At 43.1% G+C, this 18,875-nt stretch overlaps 1 protein-coding gene across 2 annotated transcripts in view; it reads right to left on the reverse strand.

Annotated features, from left to right (window-relative positions):
- Positions 1–18,875, reverse strand: part of LOC115047973 (junction plakoglobin-like) — a 115,299-nt gene that overhangs the window by 21,965 nt on the left and 74,459 nt on the right. For both annotated transcript variants that reach the window (XM_029509247.1, XM_029509246.1), the window contains exons 2-7: positions 16,823–16,877; positions 16,468–16,683; positions 7,730–7,983; positions 7,064–7,302; positions 309–510; positions 70–214 (exon numbers count right to left, since the gene is read on the reverse strand). In XM_029509247.1, coding sequence (XP_029365107.1) covers positions 70–214; positions 309–510; positions 7,064–7,302; positions 7,730–7,983; positions 16,468–16,683; positions 16,823–16,838 — 1,072 coding nt within the window. In that variant the 5' untranslated portion in view covers positions 16,839–16,877. The remainder of the gene's footprint in view (positions 1–69; positions 215–308; positions 511–7,063; positions 7,303–7,729; positions 7,984–16,467; positions 16,684–16,822; positions 16,878–18,875) is intronic.

Below are 18,875 nucleotides of genomic sequence, written 5' to 3' on the forward strand. Positions count from 1 at the left end.
GTAAAAAATATAGTTACACACCATGTAAACATCCATATTCCAGCTTTTAGTCTTGTTATGTGGACACACCATTCTCCACTATTGCTGGCTTGTTGCTGGGACAGACAGATAGCACTTTGAGGACACGACTGGTCGTCCACAGAAGCTTCTCATAATTGTAGTTTCTCATGATGAACACCAGACCTTCTGGGCCTCCATTGGCTAAGATAATGAGCTGACAAGAAAAAGCAAGAGGCATAATTGTGAAAAATAGGGGAAAAATGGACATTGCATGGATTTCCTTCCCACTGCAAAGGTCCTCTCCTCACCTTGCTCTCCTGGTTGCTGTAGGATAGGAGCTGCAGACAGTCAGTGGTAATTGCCAGAAACTTGGGATTGCTCTTTTTCAGTAATGGAACCATCCTCTGCAGGCCATCAGCAAGACGCACTGCCATCTTGGCACCCTCTTGATGCAGCAGCAGGTTGTGGAGGGTTGTGATGGCATAAAATAACACTGATTCTACTGGTGAACTGCATGGGTGACATAAAAGTAATCAATTACTTTTCTTGACCTTTATCAGAAACCAATGTTTCATATACTCAAGATTGTCAGGCATAGGGGGAAGAATATGTTGCAGTCCGGGCATCTGATGATGCGCTCACTGAGACATTATTATGGATCAACAATGGATGAACTCCTCTCTCAAGTCAAGCTACTCACTGCAATTTGCTCACTTTTATCTCCCTTTATCTACAAGTTTGATTTGGACTCAGTGGGATAAAATATTTTGCACTTAGTGAAATGGCTTTTTGGTAAGCACGGCAGCATGGTGGTTAGCTTTGTGGTTGCCCCACAATAAGAAAGTCACTGGCTCGGTTCCAAGACCTGGGACCTTCCTATGAGGACTTTGCATGTTCTCCCTGGGTTTGTGTGGGTTTCCTCCCAATATCCAAAGACATGCATGTTGGGTTAATTGGCCGCTCTAAATCCCAAACTTTCTCACACACTGTCCTCAGTCTGGGACTCCAAGGGTGCGTCTTAAGGCCACTGCTGCACTCTACAGTATATACAGTACTGCATACGCTATACTCAAATGTGTAGAGTGCTCTTTACTCTACACATTTGACTGCACAAGCGCTTCCAAATCAGACATAATACATAACATAATAACATTATAACATGCTCTCCAAACAACCTTGACTTAAAAACATAAAAAAATTAAATTGATTCTGGAAGTTGAAGTTGATTCTGTGTTTCAGGAAGACCAGCGATGACCATCTGCCTCTCTTCGTAAAGGCTGACTGTGTGGAAATGGTTCTAAACCCCAAATTTCTCAGCATACACATCACAAAAATACTATCCTGGACAGAACATACAACTGCTGCAATGAGGAAGGCTTCTCAAAGCCTTCACTTTCTCAGTGTCCTGAGGAAAAAAATCACCTCATCAGAGCAGTAATGGTGGCCTTCTAAATCAAATCAAGTCATATTTATTTGTATAATGCCAAATCATAACAAAGTTACACCAAGGCACTTTACATATAGAGCAGGTCTAGACCAAACTCTTTATAAAATTATTTTAAGAGACCCAACAGATCCCCCGATGAGCTAGCACTTGGCAATAGTGGCAAGGAAAAACTTCCTTTAAGAGGCAGGCTCGGGGGGGCGGCCATCTGCTTCAACCGGTTGGGTTGAGAGGGGCGAGGGAAAGAGAGAGAGAGAGAGAGAGGCATGGGGGGTTGGTAGTGTAGGGTGAGAATGAGAGCAGGAGAGGATATTCAAACAGGCGTTAGCAGGAACATGGGATGGCGATCAGTCACCACCTGCAGGATGAGGACAGGGAGAGACAGGAGAGGAGCTGGGAGGGACAGAGCCTTCGGGAAAACATAGTTAGTAGTTGCAGTGCACATGCTTAGAACTGGGAGAAACAGCGATTTCTAAGAAGCAATATATTTATATCTATAGATATAGATGTAGATATATTTGGTTATTGTCAGCGTATGCAGGGGGGTGGGGTGGGGAGGGGGGTGTGCATTCCTTTCCCAGGTAGTCTAGGCCCATAGCAGCAAAAATACTAACCCTAACCCGAACTTATTGAAGATTGACGATAAGCTCTGTCATACAGAAAAGTTAAAAGCCTGGTCTTGAAAATTGCTAAAGAGTCCGCCCCCCGGACTGATACTGGAAGTTGGTTCCATAGAAGAGGAGCCTGAAACATGAAAGATCTGCCTCCAGATTTACTCTTAGAGACTCTATGAACCATCTATAAAGTAAAGTAAACCTCCATCTATAGAGTGCAGTAGCCTACTAGGACAATAAGGAACTAAGAGCTCTGTGAGATATGATGGAGCTTTATATGGAGATTAAGAGCTCTATATGTTAACAGTAGGATTTTAAATTTTCTTCTGAATTTTACTAGCCGCCAATGAAAAGAAGCTAACAAAGCTGATGTAAAAGTGATGTAATCTCTTTTTCTAGTTCCTATTACTATTCATGCAGCAGAATTCTGAGTCAACTGAAGGCCTTGTCAGAAGTTACTCCAAGCTTTCTTACAGCAGAGCTGGAAGCCAAACTAATGCCATCCAGACTGATTTAATGATTAGACAGGGTTTCTCTGAGGTGCTTAGGGCCGAATACAAAAACTTCAGTTTTGTCAGAATTTAGAAGTAGAAAGTTTTATGTCATTTCTGCAGTCTGACTAACTCCATTAAGCCTTCATTTATAAATACAGTTGAGTGTCGTCTGGCTAGCAGTGAAAGTTGATGCTGTGTTTCCCCATAATGTTGCCTAGAGGAAGCAGAAAAAGTGTAAAGACTCCATAACTGACTACAGTGCATGAGGAGGAGCTGCTGTTAACATGAGCAAACTGATGTCTATCTTATAAATAGGATGTGAACCACCTTAGTGCAGTTCATGCAGTGCAGTTTCATGTTCCAGTCTCTGTAATAAAATTATTCGATCTATGGTTTCAAATGCAGCACTGAGATCTAAGAAGTATGGAGAAGTATGGAGGCTGATCCATTGTCTGAAGCCATTAGAATATCATTGGAGACTTTAAACAGCGCTGCTTCTGTGCTTTGATGAACTTGATGAAATCCTGACTGAAACTCTTCAGAGAAGCCATTCCTATGCAGATGGTCATGTAATTGGTTTGAAACGTCTTTTTTGATGATTTTGGAGAGGAACAGGAGGTTCAATCTAAAGTAAAGTAAAGTAAATCTAGTCTATCATTGGCCAAAACATCTGGATTAAGATTCAGCTTTTTCAGTTGAGGTTTGATAATTTTTTGATATTTCCATATTGCTGCTGGGACTACGCAGTAGCTTGTGTGCCCAAACGTAAGTGGCGTAACAAGTGGTGTCCCAATTCCTAGGGAAGATTACAAAGCCCTACCCCTTGTGGCTTCTTTTCAAGGGTGAAGAGGTAGCAGGTGAGGGCTAGGCGTAGTGTGGAGGATGAACATTTGGATTTGTCCTTAAAGGACTCCTCCCATCCCCATCATTCTCTGTTTGACCTCATGCCCTCAAGGAGGTGATATAGAGCCAATAAAACTCACACAAGCAGACTCCTGAATAGTTTCCCCAGAGCCATCCAGTCTCTCAACAATTCACAGTGACAAACTAGAAAAACAATGTGCAAGAAGTATCAACTGTGAAATAATGCTGCTAATACAGTGCAATAATGGTTTCTCTTTGTTTAATAATGCTGTTTGTCTAATCATGTCTAATAATATTTTAATTATGCCTTAAATTTATCATCCTCAGGCATTAAATGTTCTCATACATTTTAAACCCAATGATTTTATTTATTTGTAATTATTCTTCTAATGTGTATGTTTGTGATTGTGACTGTGATGAGCTCCTGCAATTTCTTTGCATCAAATATTCAATGACACTAAAGGTATCTATTCTATTCTATTCTAATGTAATTTAATTTTCTCAATGGGACTTGTGCTGCGTTTGATGACATCTGTTTTGGCACTGCAAAACTGCAAAACTGCAGTTTGTTATATACAAGCCCTGCATCATGTAGTGGGGAATAGGGAGCTAAATTATGCAGGTGCATGCTTCATTATTCTGGGACCTCAGTTAAATTTCCATTCAGCTGGAGTCTTTACAAAGATAGTTTTGCAAATAAGCTCACCACAGTACTACTGAAGTTGTGCCCATCTGTTTCAGAATTAGGTGGTGTCTTTTATTTTATTGGCTAGATCAGAGATACTCATCACGTGGCTCACCAAGCTTTAATTGGTGGCTTGTGTGGTAGTCTATAACAATATGGTAACCCAGCCAATATATTTTTTTTTTCAAATGTGCTACATAAATATTCAGTGGACACTACACTACAAACATCTACATTATACTTCTCCTTTAACTGTCAAACCTGACAACATAGAGTGCTTACGGCATTGTTTACAACACGTCACACTCGGTGATGTTACTGTAGTTTCGCTAGCCAGTGTGAGATGTGGACGCAATTGATCAATTTCTAATTAAAAAAAACGGGCAACAATTGGGAGGACAGACATACAGCGTGATAATGGATAGTGAGGATAAAAAGTATGTGGAAGCAGCAAATGAAAATCAAAATGAAGACGCTGGAGAGGGGATGAGCAGTCAAACATCATGTTTTCCCAGTAAAAGCCATGTGGCTCTCCCCTTGACTTTTCTCTGCCAATGTGACTCTTGTGAAAGAAATAGTGAAGCTGGGCTGGGTGGTCTATGGTCTGAAGTTTTAGAAACACTACCTTAGCCTCTTGTCATCTATCCTTCCACTTCTTCCTCTAATCTAAATGTAATTGTAACCTTAAAACCAAGTCCTAATCCTTTAAAGCAGTTTGAAGTTTGAAAAATTGAAGTTTAAAAATAGATTAAACTCCAATGTGACCACCCAACCATGGAAGTACATTAATTTACACGAGTACAAGTAAAAACAACCAGCTGTAAGTGCTGACATTGTTTTTTTTTTTTGCTTGCTGAGTCTGTATTAACAGCAGAGATGATGTGGGACAGGAAAAAGATGATTGCAGTCACACACACCAACATGGCTGCTCTCTTTGAAGCTCTTTAATTTAAGTTTGATATTCAATTTTCTTTCATTTTTTTTTTGTTTCAATTAAGCTCCAAATCAATTTGTAATTCCATTTATTCTCCTCTATTACACCCATGTATAATGGATTAACTTCACAGCCATGCCTGGGGCCGGAAATTCCTTTAATATATTGCAAAAGCTGAAGCCTACCTTCATCTGCCTCAGTTTTCATATGGTTGACATTTTTAATAGTTCATCACCTGATGGTGCACCTGACATTTTCAGCCATCTCTGAACCTCTGCTAAACATGTTTAGTTGGGACTCCCTCTTTGAGCCAAATTAATAGATTTTTGTATTCTCATACTGGTTTAGCATTTATGTTTTTTCTTATTAAGTTTTAATTTTTGAAAATGTCACCAACTGATTCACGAACTCAGGATAAGACATCTGTTTCCTGCAGTAAGTGATAGAACAAATGTGTCAGCCCAGATGAGGTAGCCTAAAATAAACTTTAACAAAGGGTCATAAATAACCTGTTTATCTTGCACTATGAGGTAATTTGCAGTTGTGGACAGTCAAGTGTAGGCTGCAGTTCCATGGGAAATAGCTATGTAGTTATTAGGAAATAGTTGCCGACCCTGCCTGTTCCCAACCTGCTCTCTACGTCTGCCTTTCATCCCCAACCACGGGTTCTGCCTCAGTGTCCTTGGCTCATCCTCTGCCTGCTCCCTATCAGTACCTTCACCTCCTCTAACTTCTCTCCCGGCTTCGACAACCCCGCCTGTCTCCGACTGCTCCTCTGCTCTCTCCTCGTCAGCACTTCAGCACCAGTGACCGGCTCTGCAGACCCTGGTCTTTATCTCTCCCTAGCAATAAGTCATTACCAACTGTCTACCTCTCTCCTGTGTTCTGCTTTGGGTCCAAAATACCCCGCTTGGGCCACTTGGCTTCTGCAAGTATAACCTTTAGTGTTAAGGGAGATTATAATATATCATGTTTTAATGATAATATCATAATGAGTCTGGCCCATGTACTTATAGCGCCAGTAGATTGTGAAGTATTGTTGATTGTTTTTTGTAGCTCCCCATTAGTATCTGCCTCAGCAGTCACTATTCTCCCCGGGGTCAGTTTAAAAATTACAGTGCAATTAAAAGATTCACAAGCAAAACCTATTATATATATATTATATATATATATATATATATATATATATGGAAAAAGAAATCAACATCTATTATTCTAAATGACAAAGAATGGCTGTGTATCATTGTTAACCGGAACCTTGCAGCAGCTTCTGCTGATTGTTTCCGTGTGACGTGACTAACATTATAACTAACATTATCTAACATTATCATACTTGAAAGAATTGCATTGAATATGACATATTGCTGTCAAATATTGTGTTGTGTTGTGTTAATAGCTGAGAGTTTAAAACCATTTGCAGCCGTACCAATTAATAATTTACTGTCAATATGTTTTAGCCAGTCATCTGTCAATTGTGTGACAGCTGTGCATGTTGAATAGCCAGATTCCAACAGATTCCAGCTGTTATCTTACAATGTTGTCTGACAGCTAGAAGATTTTCTGTGTGAGTACGAGAAATGGTCCAGATGTAGAAGCAGTGTCTGATTATCCTGCAATTACCTAGATATGGTACATGGAACTGTTGACTGTACTGGAACACAAATATGTGGTCTAAGTATAGACCAAACCTTGCATCTGGTAACAGAACTATTGCTGTCACATTTGCCACAAGTGAAAAGAATTCACTCTCATACCATCGTCCATAGTTTTCCCAAAAAAGAGCCACTGTCCACTACCTGCCCAACATAATGAGCATTTTGGAGAAATGGGCAGGTAAGCCTAAGGATATTTTTCTTTGGAGCTGGTGGAGACCAAACAAGAGTTGCTAGAGACAGGACAGGTCAACACAACTATAGCAGCAGATTAATGAAATGTTGACATAACATGAATGTTGCTTTTTAAGAGCTGGATCTTGTTCACAACTTCTTTCTCATATCATGTATTACCTATTATCCAAGGTGCCCCTACCTTAGCATATGGACCAGTGCTGGTATTCCTCCAGACTTAAATATGGCCAGCAGTCCCTCCCTCTGGTGTGATAAGCTGTGGAGCACACTGGCTGCGCAACGGGCCGTCTCCATGTCAGCTGCTGTTGTCATGACGCGCACAACTGCGCCCACTACTGGTGGGGACTGCACCAGTACCCGCCGACTTGCCTCTTTTCTGGTCAGCTGGTTGACTATCATGGCTGCCTTGTTCACCACAACCTAGATATATAGATTAGATAGATAGATTGATAGATAGATAGATTCTTAAGTGTCATTGTACATTCCTGCACAACGACATTTCTGTTTGTTAGCATTCCCATTTCACAGCAATGCAATAGACTAAGCATAAAAAATCAGTAAAATATGAATATTACAATTCAATAAGTATTGCAACAATAATAAAGTGACACAATGTACATGAAATATAATGTGAATTACAAGTATATATGTACCAGTACAGCTCAGACTTCAAGTAGAGCCTTTACAACCCTCGGGAAGGAGCCTGCTAGACGGACAGGTGTCAAAAAGATATTGTCCAGGCTGTGTGCAAACAGAGCTGATGTATATGCATATGACCATTTAGTTTTGCAGACTTGTACGCCTGAGTGTGTTACCATGCAATTCAGGTAAAATAGTTATATTTTACCGGATCCTCATCTGCCAGTAGCTTCGTGAGCTCTGGCACTGCTCTGGTTGCCAGCTCAGCATCGTCCTGGTAATTTATCAGGTGGACTATAGCTGTCTTTAGAAGCTGGGAGGGTTCAGCCAGTCGTTGTACATTGCTCTGCTGTGCAGGATCTGACTGGACAGGCATAGCTGCCTCCCCCTCTACCAGGGTCTCTGGGAACATCGCAGCCCTGACGCGCTGAGCCCGGGTAAGTGAGTACTGAGCATCTAAATCTGTCAAAGGTAGAGAGAGGCAGAGAGAGAGGATGAAAATATTTACAGGAAAAACTGAGAAACAAACAATACTAACAAAATAAAGGGGTCAGTGAGTCTGCATATAGCTGTCACAAATACATATACACACACACACACACACATTGTTGGGACTCACCTTGAGATAAACAATATCACCAAGTTTAAATTGCTTTGCATGACGTACACCATGAAATTATAAAGTGGGTTGACCAGGATAAATCACTTAAATGCTAAGTTAATGCTATGTCCTAAGAGACAGAAACACAACTGTGCATGTGTGTCTGTGAGAATGTACGTGCTACCTGACAAACAGGTTGCAGCTGCATGATTGATATATTTCATTGACAATCACAGTAACTTTTGAAACGGTTCTTTCCAAAATGCACATGTACAGATACCCTTGTTGGGCCTCCACCACGGGGTCAGACAAAGAAAAGCCTACATGCAAACCCTGAGGCCTGAACACGAGGTCACCTCCTTATGATTTTTGTGTGTGCGCCACCGTGAGTGAAAAGTAAGTTGTTTTGTCAGTCTACACCCAGACCTCGGGCTACAGACTACCATCCGTAGACAAAGGAACTGCTGCTCTCCTCTCACGGTTGCGGGACTGAGAGTCAGTCTCTCTTCTTCTTGCTTTCCTCCCTCTTTTACTAATACACACACACATCTAAACATCCATCCAATCACACACAGCTTGATATCCACCATCAAATTTGTGCGAGAGCAGAAATGCCTGCGCCCACTGGTTGGCGCTGTCTGCCATCGTTAACCGGGACATTGCAGCAGCTCCCCCGGTTGATTTTGTGTGATGTGGCTTTCCCCAGGAGCCATGCCATCTCGCCAAGTTAATAAATTCTATCTGTAGCTTTAAAGAGAACATATCTTGTTATTGTACATATTTTATTGTGATAGGTGGCTGATTGAGAGAGTCAAAGCTCAGATTTCACATCTTCACCGTTCACCTAATTGAACAACTGTTTATGAAGCAATGTTTAGTTTGGTTATTGGTCCAGGACTGTGGTGCCATGCATTATTAACTGAAGTTAATAATTTCTGATTTTATAAGTCAGACTCATGCTGTCACATCTCAAGTTCAGGTCAAGGAATTTTGTTCAGGAACAGTTGTCTCAACCATGTAGATTGGATTCTTTTTTAATTACAGCTACATTAAGAGGGAAATAGACCATAAAGCATTAGGGTGTGGCTCTGCACTTCTTCTTAATTGGTGGCCTTCTTTTTCTTCAGTGTGTGTTTAATCACTGGAGTGGAGTCAGGTGTGCAGGAGTGAGGCCTCCAGCTGACAGCAATTATCATTCTCTCTCTCTCTCTCTCTCTCTCTGTCTCTCCCTGTCACCCTCTCTCCCTCCCTCTCACTCGCTCTTCCTTCCTCCCCCCTTGCATGCGCTGATAAGAACCATCCTTCTTAAAAAACACAGTTTCACCCAGTTCTATGCATTTATACTGCATTTACTAACCATGCTCTGGATCTACTTTTGTTGGATATTCACCACGCAGTGCCTTCCAGAGTATGGATCGATATGAATTGAACTCAGTTCCATCTGCTCTGGGGTTCAACATCCAGTCATTTTTGCTAGCTTTTAGTATGTTTTCCACAACAGGGGCTCCACAACACTGTGCCCATATGGCTTTAATGTCCCCCAGGGCCAGCAATTTGCCAACAGTTTCTTTGTCAAAAACTCTGATTCATTTGTTTGCACCTTCATGGATATCGGGCAGCCGGCTGACCTACCCAGCGAGGTAGAATGTTTTCCATGGTACATAATGTCCTTCAGTTTCTTTAATTAATATTGGATATTGGCCGTCTGTATAGCGGTAAAGTTTTTTCATCAGGCATTTGGTCTTAGCCTAAAGTCATACATTTGACCCCTATGTTGTCCCCGTTGATTTTTTAGCAGGTTGGTTCACGTTACTGGCTAACTGTGCTTCCTCCAGGTAACATTTGTTTTTATGTAAGCTGTCTATTTCTTTCTCAATTTCTTGGATCACTGTGCGATTTTCCCCTCTTTGCAAGTCCATTTTTGTTTGGTCAAGTTCGAGCCAGTACGACGACCCCCCTGCACACTCATTATGTTTTGCATAACAGTCTAGCACATTTGGTTGTTTTCTTTCAGTGCTACAGTATATTGGGGGCATGGTTATGCCACTCTGTGGTGTTCGCTTTAACCCTGTTGACTGACTTCTGTTTATCTAAGAGTTCTCCTGGTTGCCTGCATTACTGTCCAGGACTGCATTACTATTAACATTATCATTTCTCATTTGAGTGTTTTCTTGTTTTCTTGAGCTATCATTAGGGTCACAATGGCTCAATGCAGCCTGTGGCAGCAAGTCAAAATCACCTGAAAAGTTCACGACCCCAGCCAGTGATGGATACACCCCTGATGGTTCCTGCTTGGAATTTTTGGAACACTTATTTTGTTTTTCTTTTAACTCAGTCGAACTTCTCTTCAAGAATTTCCTGTATTTTCCTCCTTCTTTTTTTAAACATGTTTAAAATTTTTATCTCCAAATCTCTTTTATCTTGCCTTTTCTTACCTTTGTCTTTTATTTTATGATCTTTGATTAGCCTTTCCATGTCCTCACACACTGACACATCGAACGTGCTATCCTTAGAACATGCAGAGGTCATTCCTTTTGTTTGGTTCTCCCATTTTTTAGAGATTTTCATAATTTGTTTCAAGTATTCCGGATACTTAGCCCCGATCAGGGCTGTTGGTACAACAGCTATTAACACTTTTAAACTGGTGTGAACTTATGTGATGTGAGAGGGGAAGAAAGAAAAAAAAGTTCTAAGTTTCTGTGCAGGACTTGGGAAAAGCACAAGAGAAGGGAAGCTATTTTTAGCTTTCTGCGTCTGTGTACTTTCCTCGGCCAGTTGCCAACTGAGTAGACTGTACTTGCACGCCCACACATACCAGTTACTCACTCCCACTGGCCACTCACACGAATCACACTTTACTAGGAGGAGCCTGGAAGCGTTCCTCTTTGCTCATTCACCATTTTCCTTTGACTTTAACTTTACTTTAACTCCTTCGATTCTGACTTAATAACTTCTTTTCTGCACCACAACCTGGCCTAAACACCTGACTCTGTTTATTCACTTCCAACGGTCTCCATAAAAACCATAAAACACTTCTCTCTCATCCATTCACTGACGCCCAGCTTTGCAGATCAACATACATTTATGCATTTTTCAAAACAACCACACATTGCAGATTTACCAAAATAAGACAGCTTGCATTATAACAAACCTTATGTTCATAGAATGGAGTTTTGCTCATGCAAAATACTTTCAGAATTTTAGAGTTGCTACAGTATATTCAGTCACACAGCGCACAAACAGGTTTGCTTTGTTTTTTGTTTTAATTTTGAAAGATCCACTGGAACCATGAAGATTTGAGCAGCACTCAATGTAATACTTTCACCCAGCACTTCTCTCTCTCACACACTTTATGCACACTTTTTCATTCTTTTTTCTTTCCTTTCAGATGCACTCACTTTTTTTTTTTTTTCACTCCATACACACACATACTGTCAGTCCAAGTCACGTCTGGTTAGTTGTCTTTGTCAGGGGAAATTATCTACATGTATTAGTCTATTATTTATTTTATGTCCTGATTCTCTGGGTTTTTTTTAAACCCACTTGGTTGTTCAAGAGATTTATGGGACTTGATTTTATCTTTAACCAAACAATTTACTGGGAGTGGGAGAACTGGCTGGCCAGACCAGCTCGCCCCTGTTATGACCTCAAATGTTTCTTCTGTTTGAACTTTTGGAATTTGGAAATTAGAGAGGTCTGAAATTCACTCTTAGCTCGGAGTTATACACAGATATTATAATTATAGTTTATTTAATTATAAATTGCCCCAATCCAGGGCTGATGATCTGACTGATTTTCTTGGAGGAAATTGAACTTCTAGGTCGCAGCTCACCTGCTTCTTTCTCTTTTCTTTCGTATTGCTACTGAAATGCATCTGTTAAGTTCAGCTCATTCCTTGACTAGTGGGTGAGGTATGATACTCCTGCACATATATATTTATTAATAAGTGAGTACAATTTGGGTTAGGGTTCCCCGGTTAAGAGTATTGCCGCCCAAAGACTTCATCATAGCCCCACCGATTTACAGCATAGCTCACGGTGCACTTCCCATCCCATTTAAATCCTCAGCCTGCGGTTATCACACGTACACAAACCAGGGGGCTCCCGGCGCCGGCTCTTCACTTATCAGACAGCGCTTCACTAAAATCTTTTCCACAGCACACAGCTCGAGCATCTCCAACTCCGACTGTGGTTGGACAGCTTAGCTTTTCTAACACACAACGTCCCTCCTTTCTCTCAGACAGCCTATCCAAGAACTAAGACTGGCCAGTCATACTGCCAGATATGTCCAATCAGCCAAAATGGAATTTATACCTACGTTGATCAAACTGCCAAAGGGCACCTTCCATGCTTCTCATAAATACATAACCATAATAACACAACACACACTTTTGCAGAAGAGTGTGTTGTGTTATTCGTGTGTCTCATATTGACGCATGAACAGAGACAAGGCCTCTGAACCTTTCTCCCATACTATCATAATTCCCTCCATGGTAAAATCTCTTTAGACCAGAAGTGTCAAACTAAAATGAGCACTCATCGCGTTGAACGGCCATATCAGTGTAATACAAAAAAGAACAGATATTTTACGATTTTGGAAGGAAAATCTTCTACTACGACAGCAAATATTACTTTTTCTACATCTCCTTTTAGCTCTTTGTGTCATCTGCTCACACCGTACAGCCCTTGACCTGTGTTCTTCCTGTTCACATCAAAAACCATACCTGCATTGCAATAATTTATTTTAAGTTTTTTTATTATTTAAATTTCTCAAAAAGTCATTACCTTAATTATTGTGGGGGTCAAAATAAATTAAAAAAGTAACCTCAGGGGCTGATTTACATTAATATTTTGACAGCGAGTCTTGGGTCAGAAGTGGGGGAGGGTCTGGGCATGTGGGAGTTTGAGACCCCTGCTTTAGAGTGGGTTCCTCTCAAAGTAGCCACTGCTTACTGTTTGTAGAAGAGTGGTCAGTTTTCCCACTGTGCCTGAAGCGCCCCTGTTGGCTCCACCCCTTTGACCTGTTCCCTAACCTCTTTGTTGCTGCTGTGGTGGGCTCTGTGGATGCATGTGGTCTACTGCCCAGGTAGGAAAGACCTAGGTTTTCTTTTCACAATTTGGACATAAACACATGGTAGTGTTGCCACCCAACAGCGGCAGACCGGTAACAAAGTCCAAGGAGATGTGAGACCAGGGCTGATGGGGCACTGGCAGGGGTTGCAGGTAGCTGGCCGGGGCCCGGCGGGAGGTCTTGTGCTGACTGCAGACTGGGCCGGCGTTGACAAAATTCTTGGTTTCTTCCTCCAAGGTGGCCTGCCATAACCATCGCTGCAGGACCTCCTTAATGCACAGAATACCAGGGTGGCACGTGAGCCGGGAGCTGTGGGCCCACTGCAGGACGTCGGCCCGTAACCCCTGAGGGACAAACAGGCGGTCGAGAGGACAGGAGCTGGGACCTGGCTGATTATTCCAAGGCGGCTTTGACCCGCTCCTCCATCTCCCAGGAGAAGGAAGCCACCAGACGGGGAACAGGGAGGATGGTGTCCGGGTTGGGGGCAATGTCCTCCTTCCCCATGAACTGGCGAGACAGGGCGTCAGGCTTGATGTTGCGGGAGCCCAGCCGATATGACAGGGAAAAGTTGAATCTGGTGAAGAATAAGGACCACCGGGCTTGCTGGGAGTTAAGTCTCTTGGCAAAACAGATGTACTCTAGGTTTTTATGGTCGGAATTACCAGGTACTCGTAATGTCCAGAGGGCGTGTTGAAAGCCGCCTTCCACTCGTCCCCCTCCCGGATTCGGACCAGATGATAGGCATTACGGAGATCCAGCTTGGAGAAGATAGTGGCCCCCTGAAGCAACTCAAAGGCAGAGGCAATGAGGGGCAGGGGGTAACGATTTTTGATCATTCAAGCCCCTGTAGGGACTCAGGGACTCAGGGCCCCAGCAGATGAGGAGGAGGGACGGATAATACCAGCAGCCAAGGCGTCATTGATGTACAGATCCATGGCCTCTCTTTCAGGTGCAGACAGGGAGTAGAGGCGACCCTTCAGGGGTGAGGTGCCGGGCAGGAGGTCGATGGCACAGTCGTATGGCCGATGAGGGGGCTGGGGCCCCCCGCAGACGGCCGGCGATCTGCCCCTGCCTGGCGTACCTCCCTCCTCCTCGCCTGGATGCGCCTGTCCAGCCTGGAAGTCAGTTCGATTAGGGCCATCAAGGGAGGAAGGGTGGTCAAACAAAACCAACTCATCCTTGATATACGGTGCTAGTCCATGGAGGAAGGCGTCACACTGGGCAGCAGCATTCCAGTCACTGAGGTGGGCCCGGGTCCGAAAGTCTATAGCATAATCTGCCACGGTCTGAGCCCCCTGTCTCAGGCCCATGAGTCCTCCAGTGGCGTCAGGTCCCAACGGAACAGGTCAGAAAACTTTACGTAGCTCTGTAGGCGAGGGTCGCTGCCTCTGAGGCGAGGGTCAGAAACAGGTAGTACAGTACAGTACAATCATCTGGCCAAAAAGATGGACCACACAGAGCCTGAGAGGATCAAGAATGCCATGTCCTCTCAAGGATCTCTGGTTGGACATCATAAAAGATCTTAAGGGAAATTATGGACACCCTTCACAACTTTACCACCAGTGTGCCTCAACTCTCCACTTATCTCTCCACACCAATGACTCCAGGCCTCGATCCATTTCCATCAGCTACTCCTCCTGCTCCAGCCCTTCCAGTTGCCTAATCAACCCCACCTCGTGAACCCATTATCTCCACACCTGTCAGATACTCAAGAGTGATAGAGCCATGCAGTCAGTTCTTCCACCAGTGTTCCCTTGTATTCAAGCAGCCTTTATCTTACTCAACTGACAAGCACAAGATAGCCTTCATTACTAGTTTACTGTCCAAGAAAGCATCAGCCTGGGCTGTGGCTATAGTTAAAAGTAACTCAACCATTATTCACCTTTCAGTCATTTAAGGAGGATTTTTTTGTGTGTTTTTTTTTTTTTTTTTGTGGGCTTAGTGGAGTTAATTGCTCTCACCATTCATCTAGCTTATCACCTCTGTGAGGGGCAAAGAAAGAGAGCAGATGCACACAGCACCCCCTTTCCTTCTTCTCTGACCGAGACTCTCTGGCAGCTTGCCTCTCGTGCAACTCCCCTCACAGGACCATTTTCGTCCAGTGTGTCTCTGAGAAGGAAGCTGAGAAGGATGAGGCTCAGTGCTTCTGAACGTCAGTGCCATGTCTACTTGAGGCTCTGTGTCTACTGAGGTGAGGCTGGCCACTTCCTAGCCAGCTGCTGGGCTTGGCCAAAAGAGCAGGCTCATCAGCAAATCGAGGGAAGCTCATGAGCCATACGTCTGTTTCATGTCCCTCAAACCACCTGTAACTTAAAGTCCTGGTCACAGGTTGCCTTTCTCCTCAAAGTGCTGATAGATTTTAGTGCTCCGAGCTCCAAGCAGAAACTGCATATTTTTTCCATTACTGGGAGACTCTTGTATCACAATTGGAGTTTTGTGCTAAGCCATCCCTTCCACGATCACACCCTCTCCTGATCCCCCTAAATCTGTCGATCTGAACTACGTTCCCACTGAGTACCGTGACTTTCAATAGGTCTTTAAAAAAGACAGTGCTCTGTCTCTGCCACCTCAAAGACCGTACGATTGCAGTACTGGCTTGCTCTCTGGCGCCCTCTACCTTCTAGAAAATTATATAATCTCTCCAGGCCTGAAAGGGAAGACATGGAGGCATACTGTATATCACTTGCTGCAGGACTCATTTGTCCATCCTCTTCACCATTGGGGCTGGGGCTTTTCTTTGTGGACAACCTTGAGACTATGGGAGCTGGAATGACCTTACAGTGAAGAACAAGTATCTCCTTCCACTCATTGAAAGACTAAATCAAGGCTGAAGGCAGAGCCAAAGACCCAGGTGAGCAACCCAATAAAACAAACTTCATTTACATTTACTCAGCCACTGTGACAGTTCATTAGACAGAGAAATTTATGGCAGAAAATTATTTGTTCTGAAGGGGGGAAAACAGCCACAAGCTGTGGTCACTGGGTGAGACACTGATCACATCATCAAAGCAGCATGAATAAATAGTTGCATATCCAACCGTGAATCTAAATCTATTCAATATAGTCAGTCAATCAGCAACAGGGCAAACAAAGAAACAAACCAATTATTAACCTCCGAACAACTTCCCGGTAATAGGAGTATGTAACATTATCTAAGGCCATTTAGTAGATGTAAAAGAAAGTTTGTGCAAAACAAAGGCGTAGTGAGATGATATGTGAAAGAAAAGAGCTTTGTGAACAAGTGAAACCAGATGATATGTGGGAAAAAATCTTACCTGTGGGGCTCTCCAATGTCCCAGCTTCTGTGTCTCCTCCTCCTCCAGTAGAGGCTATAGTGGGAGCTGTGCTGATGGTGTATTTCTTGCTGCTGCTGTACTCTGTGCTGCTCTCGTCGTCCTGCACTGTGGTGGCTCCTGATTGAATGCCAGAATCTGAGGCGTAGAAGGTCTGCTGCCACTCTGCCACCTTCACAACGCTGTTTGCCTCACTCACTACAAGGGAAACCATGCAGTTGACGTCATTTTATAATACTGCTGCCACTGCCACTGTTACTATTACTATACTTGTACAGGTGCAACTGCCACAAAAAAAAATAAATAAAGCTAGCTGCAATGTTGAGAAAACACTTACTTTGCATAGACATCATCTCTGTCCCCCAGTATCACTGCCTTGACTGACTTTCGACCTGCAGAGACAAAAAAGAATCATCAGGTCTATGGACAGGCTCACATACATAATCCAGACCAGCAGCATCCAAGACTTGTAGAGTTGGAGATGCTGTGACCCTTTGTCAAACCATCATAGTTTGATCATTGTCAAAGACTTTCAAATCCTCATTTGATAATTTTTCCTGCTTCAATACATCAACTTAAGGAAAAAAATCTTCACATACTGTCTAATATATCCTATACACTGTCAGTTTCCATGGTCACCATGGTAGTAATTTTTCTCACCTATCAATAGACCCTTTTTCACATGACGTCAGACAACTTCCATTTTGAAGCAAAGCAGCGTATCACTTTATTCGGTTTGAGCCTTTACACTGAAATTGCGGGAACGTCAGACAGAACTCAACTCAGTGTATTTTACTTCATGTGCTATAATATTTCTCTTGTAGTGTTCATCATCTTCATTTCCCTTGGTATTGTTAGCAATCGATGCCGTTAGGGAGCTGCCTTTTCGTGGGAAAGTACCGTAAAGACATGCATTATAACCAGCAGGCTAACAAAGCAGCAACTTCAGCTATAGACTTGATAATGCGCTGCAGCCAGGCAGTATTGTATGGATGGGTGGGGATTACACCTCCTAATATTCTGTGAATTTACTGTACAGGATGTCCACCTGATGTCGATGTAATTCATCTTTTCTCTCTCCCTGTTCTCCTTGGGTCCATCTCTCAACGGCATACTATCCATCATGGTACACTCAATGAGACCCTGCTACTGCTACTTTAATATGGAGAACAACCATGTGACAGGGCTCTGGCTGTTATTTGTATTGCTACATTCAATCTTTTATTGCTACATGTAGACCTATTGAAGGCCCAGGGTCTGGGTCCACAGTTCGCCACTGTCATTAAGCAGACTTCAGGTTGCAAAATTGGACACAGAGCCTTGAGACTAAAGTCCCTCAGTGTTTCCTCGGTGCTCCCTTGAGTGCAAGATAATAATAAAGTAGTGCATCATTTAAGTCCACTAGGTGTTTGATGGGCCTAGCTTTCTCCACTTATAATGGGATCCGATGAGACCTGAGTGCTATGCATCCAACCAACCACTTTTACATTTATGGGTCAGTGCCAGTGTGTGAATAACTCTCGACAACCAGTTACTGCTTTAACTTCACTCTCTAGTCAGCCATTCAATGTGGGGCCTATCATTTTAAGTCATACTCCTTGTGCATTAAGCTTTGAACATCAGCCATTCAGGTTTGATGCCCCCAGCCTCCACAGGGATGCCAAAACTCCTTTGGAGATGGGGGTTGAAGGCTTCTTGGACAGGGGCCTCCCCCAGATGTTCCTAGTTTACCCGCATTACTCATTAAGGGGTCTGGTCTGTTCAGGGGTCCCCCTTGCCACCTGACCTAACTTACCAACAGATGGTGATCAGTTGTGAGCTCTGCCCCTCTCTTTACCCGAGTGTGGTCTCAGGTCAGATTATATGATTACAAACTCAATCATTGACCTTAGGGTACACTTCTGAGTACCCTAGTGTTCGAACATGGTGTACATAATGGATAAATTGTGGCTAGCACAGAAGAATAATAATAGTACACCACTCAGGTTCAGATCAGGCTGATCATTGATCCCCCCTGTCTTCAAGCCGAAGGAGGTCACCCTCTGGTCCACTGAGGCAAACTTGTAACTGACTGAGTACCACACACCTGCCTGGTGCCTAACCCTAACCCTGACCCTTTCACCTCCTTCTCCTCTCCACAACACTTGGCATTGTTGGCAGGATGACTCTTTGGAACGGCTGAGACGTGTGTTCCTCTCTTTTTTCTTTCTTTTGTGTCATTGCTGATTTCAGCTTTTGTTTTATTGTGTGCCCTAATTTTATTGTTTTTTGTATGCAGATTGAAGAGCTTGGAGACAAAGCAGCGATGGCTCCTGGTGGATCTTCGTGAGAGTTTTGGGTGAGGTGTTTACTACAGGTCTGACTTTTGTGGAGCTGTTCCACTATAGTAA

Source organism: Echeneis naucrates, chromosome 8 (assembly GCF_900963305.1).
Source record: "Echeneis naucrates chromosome 8, fEcheNa1.1, whole genome shotgun sequence".
NCBI lineage: Eukaryota > Metazoa > Chordata > Actinopteri > Carangiformes > Echeneidae > Echeneis > Echeneis naucrates.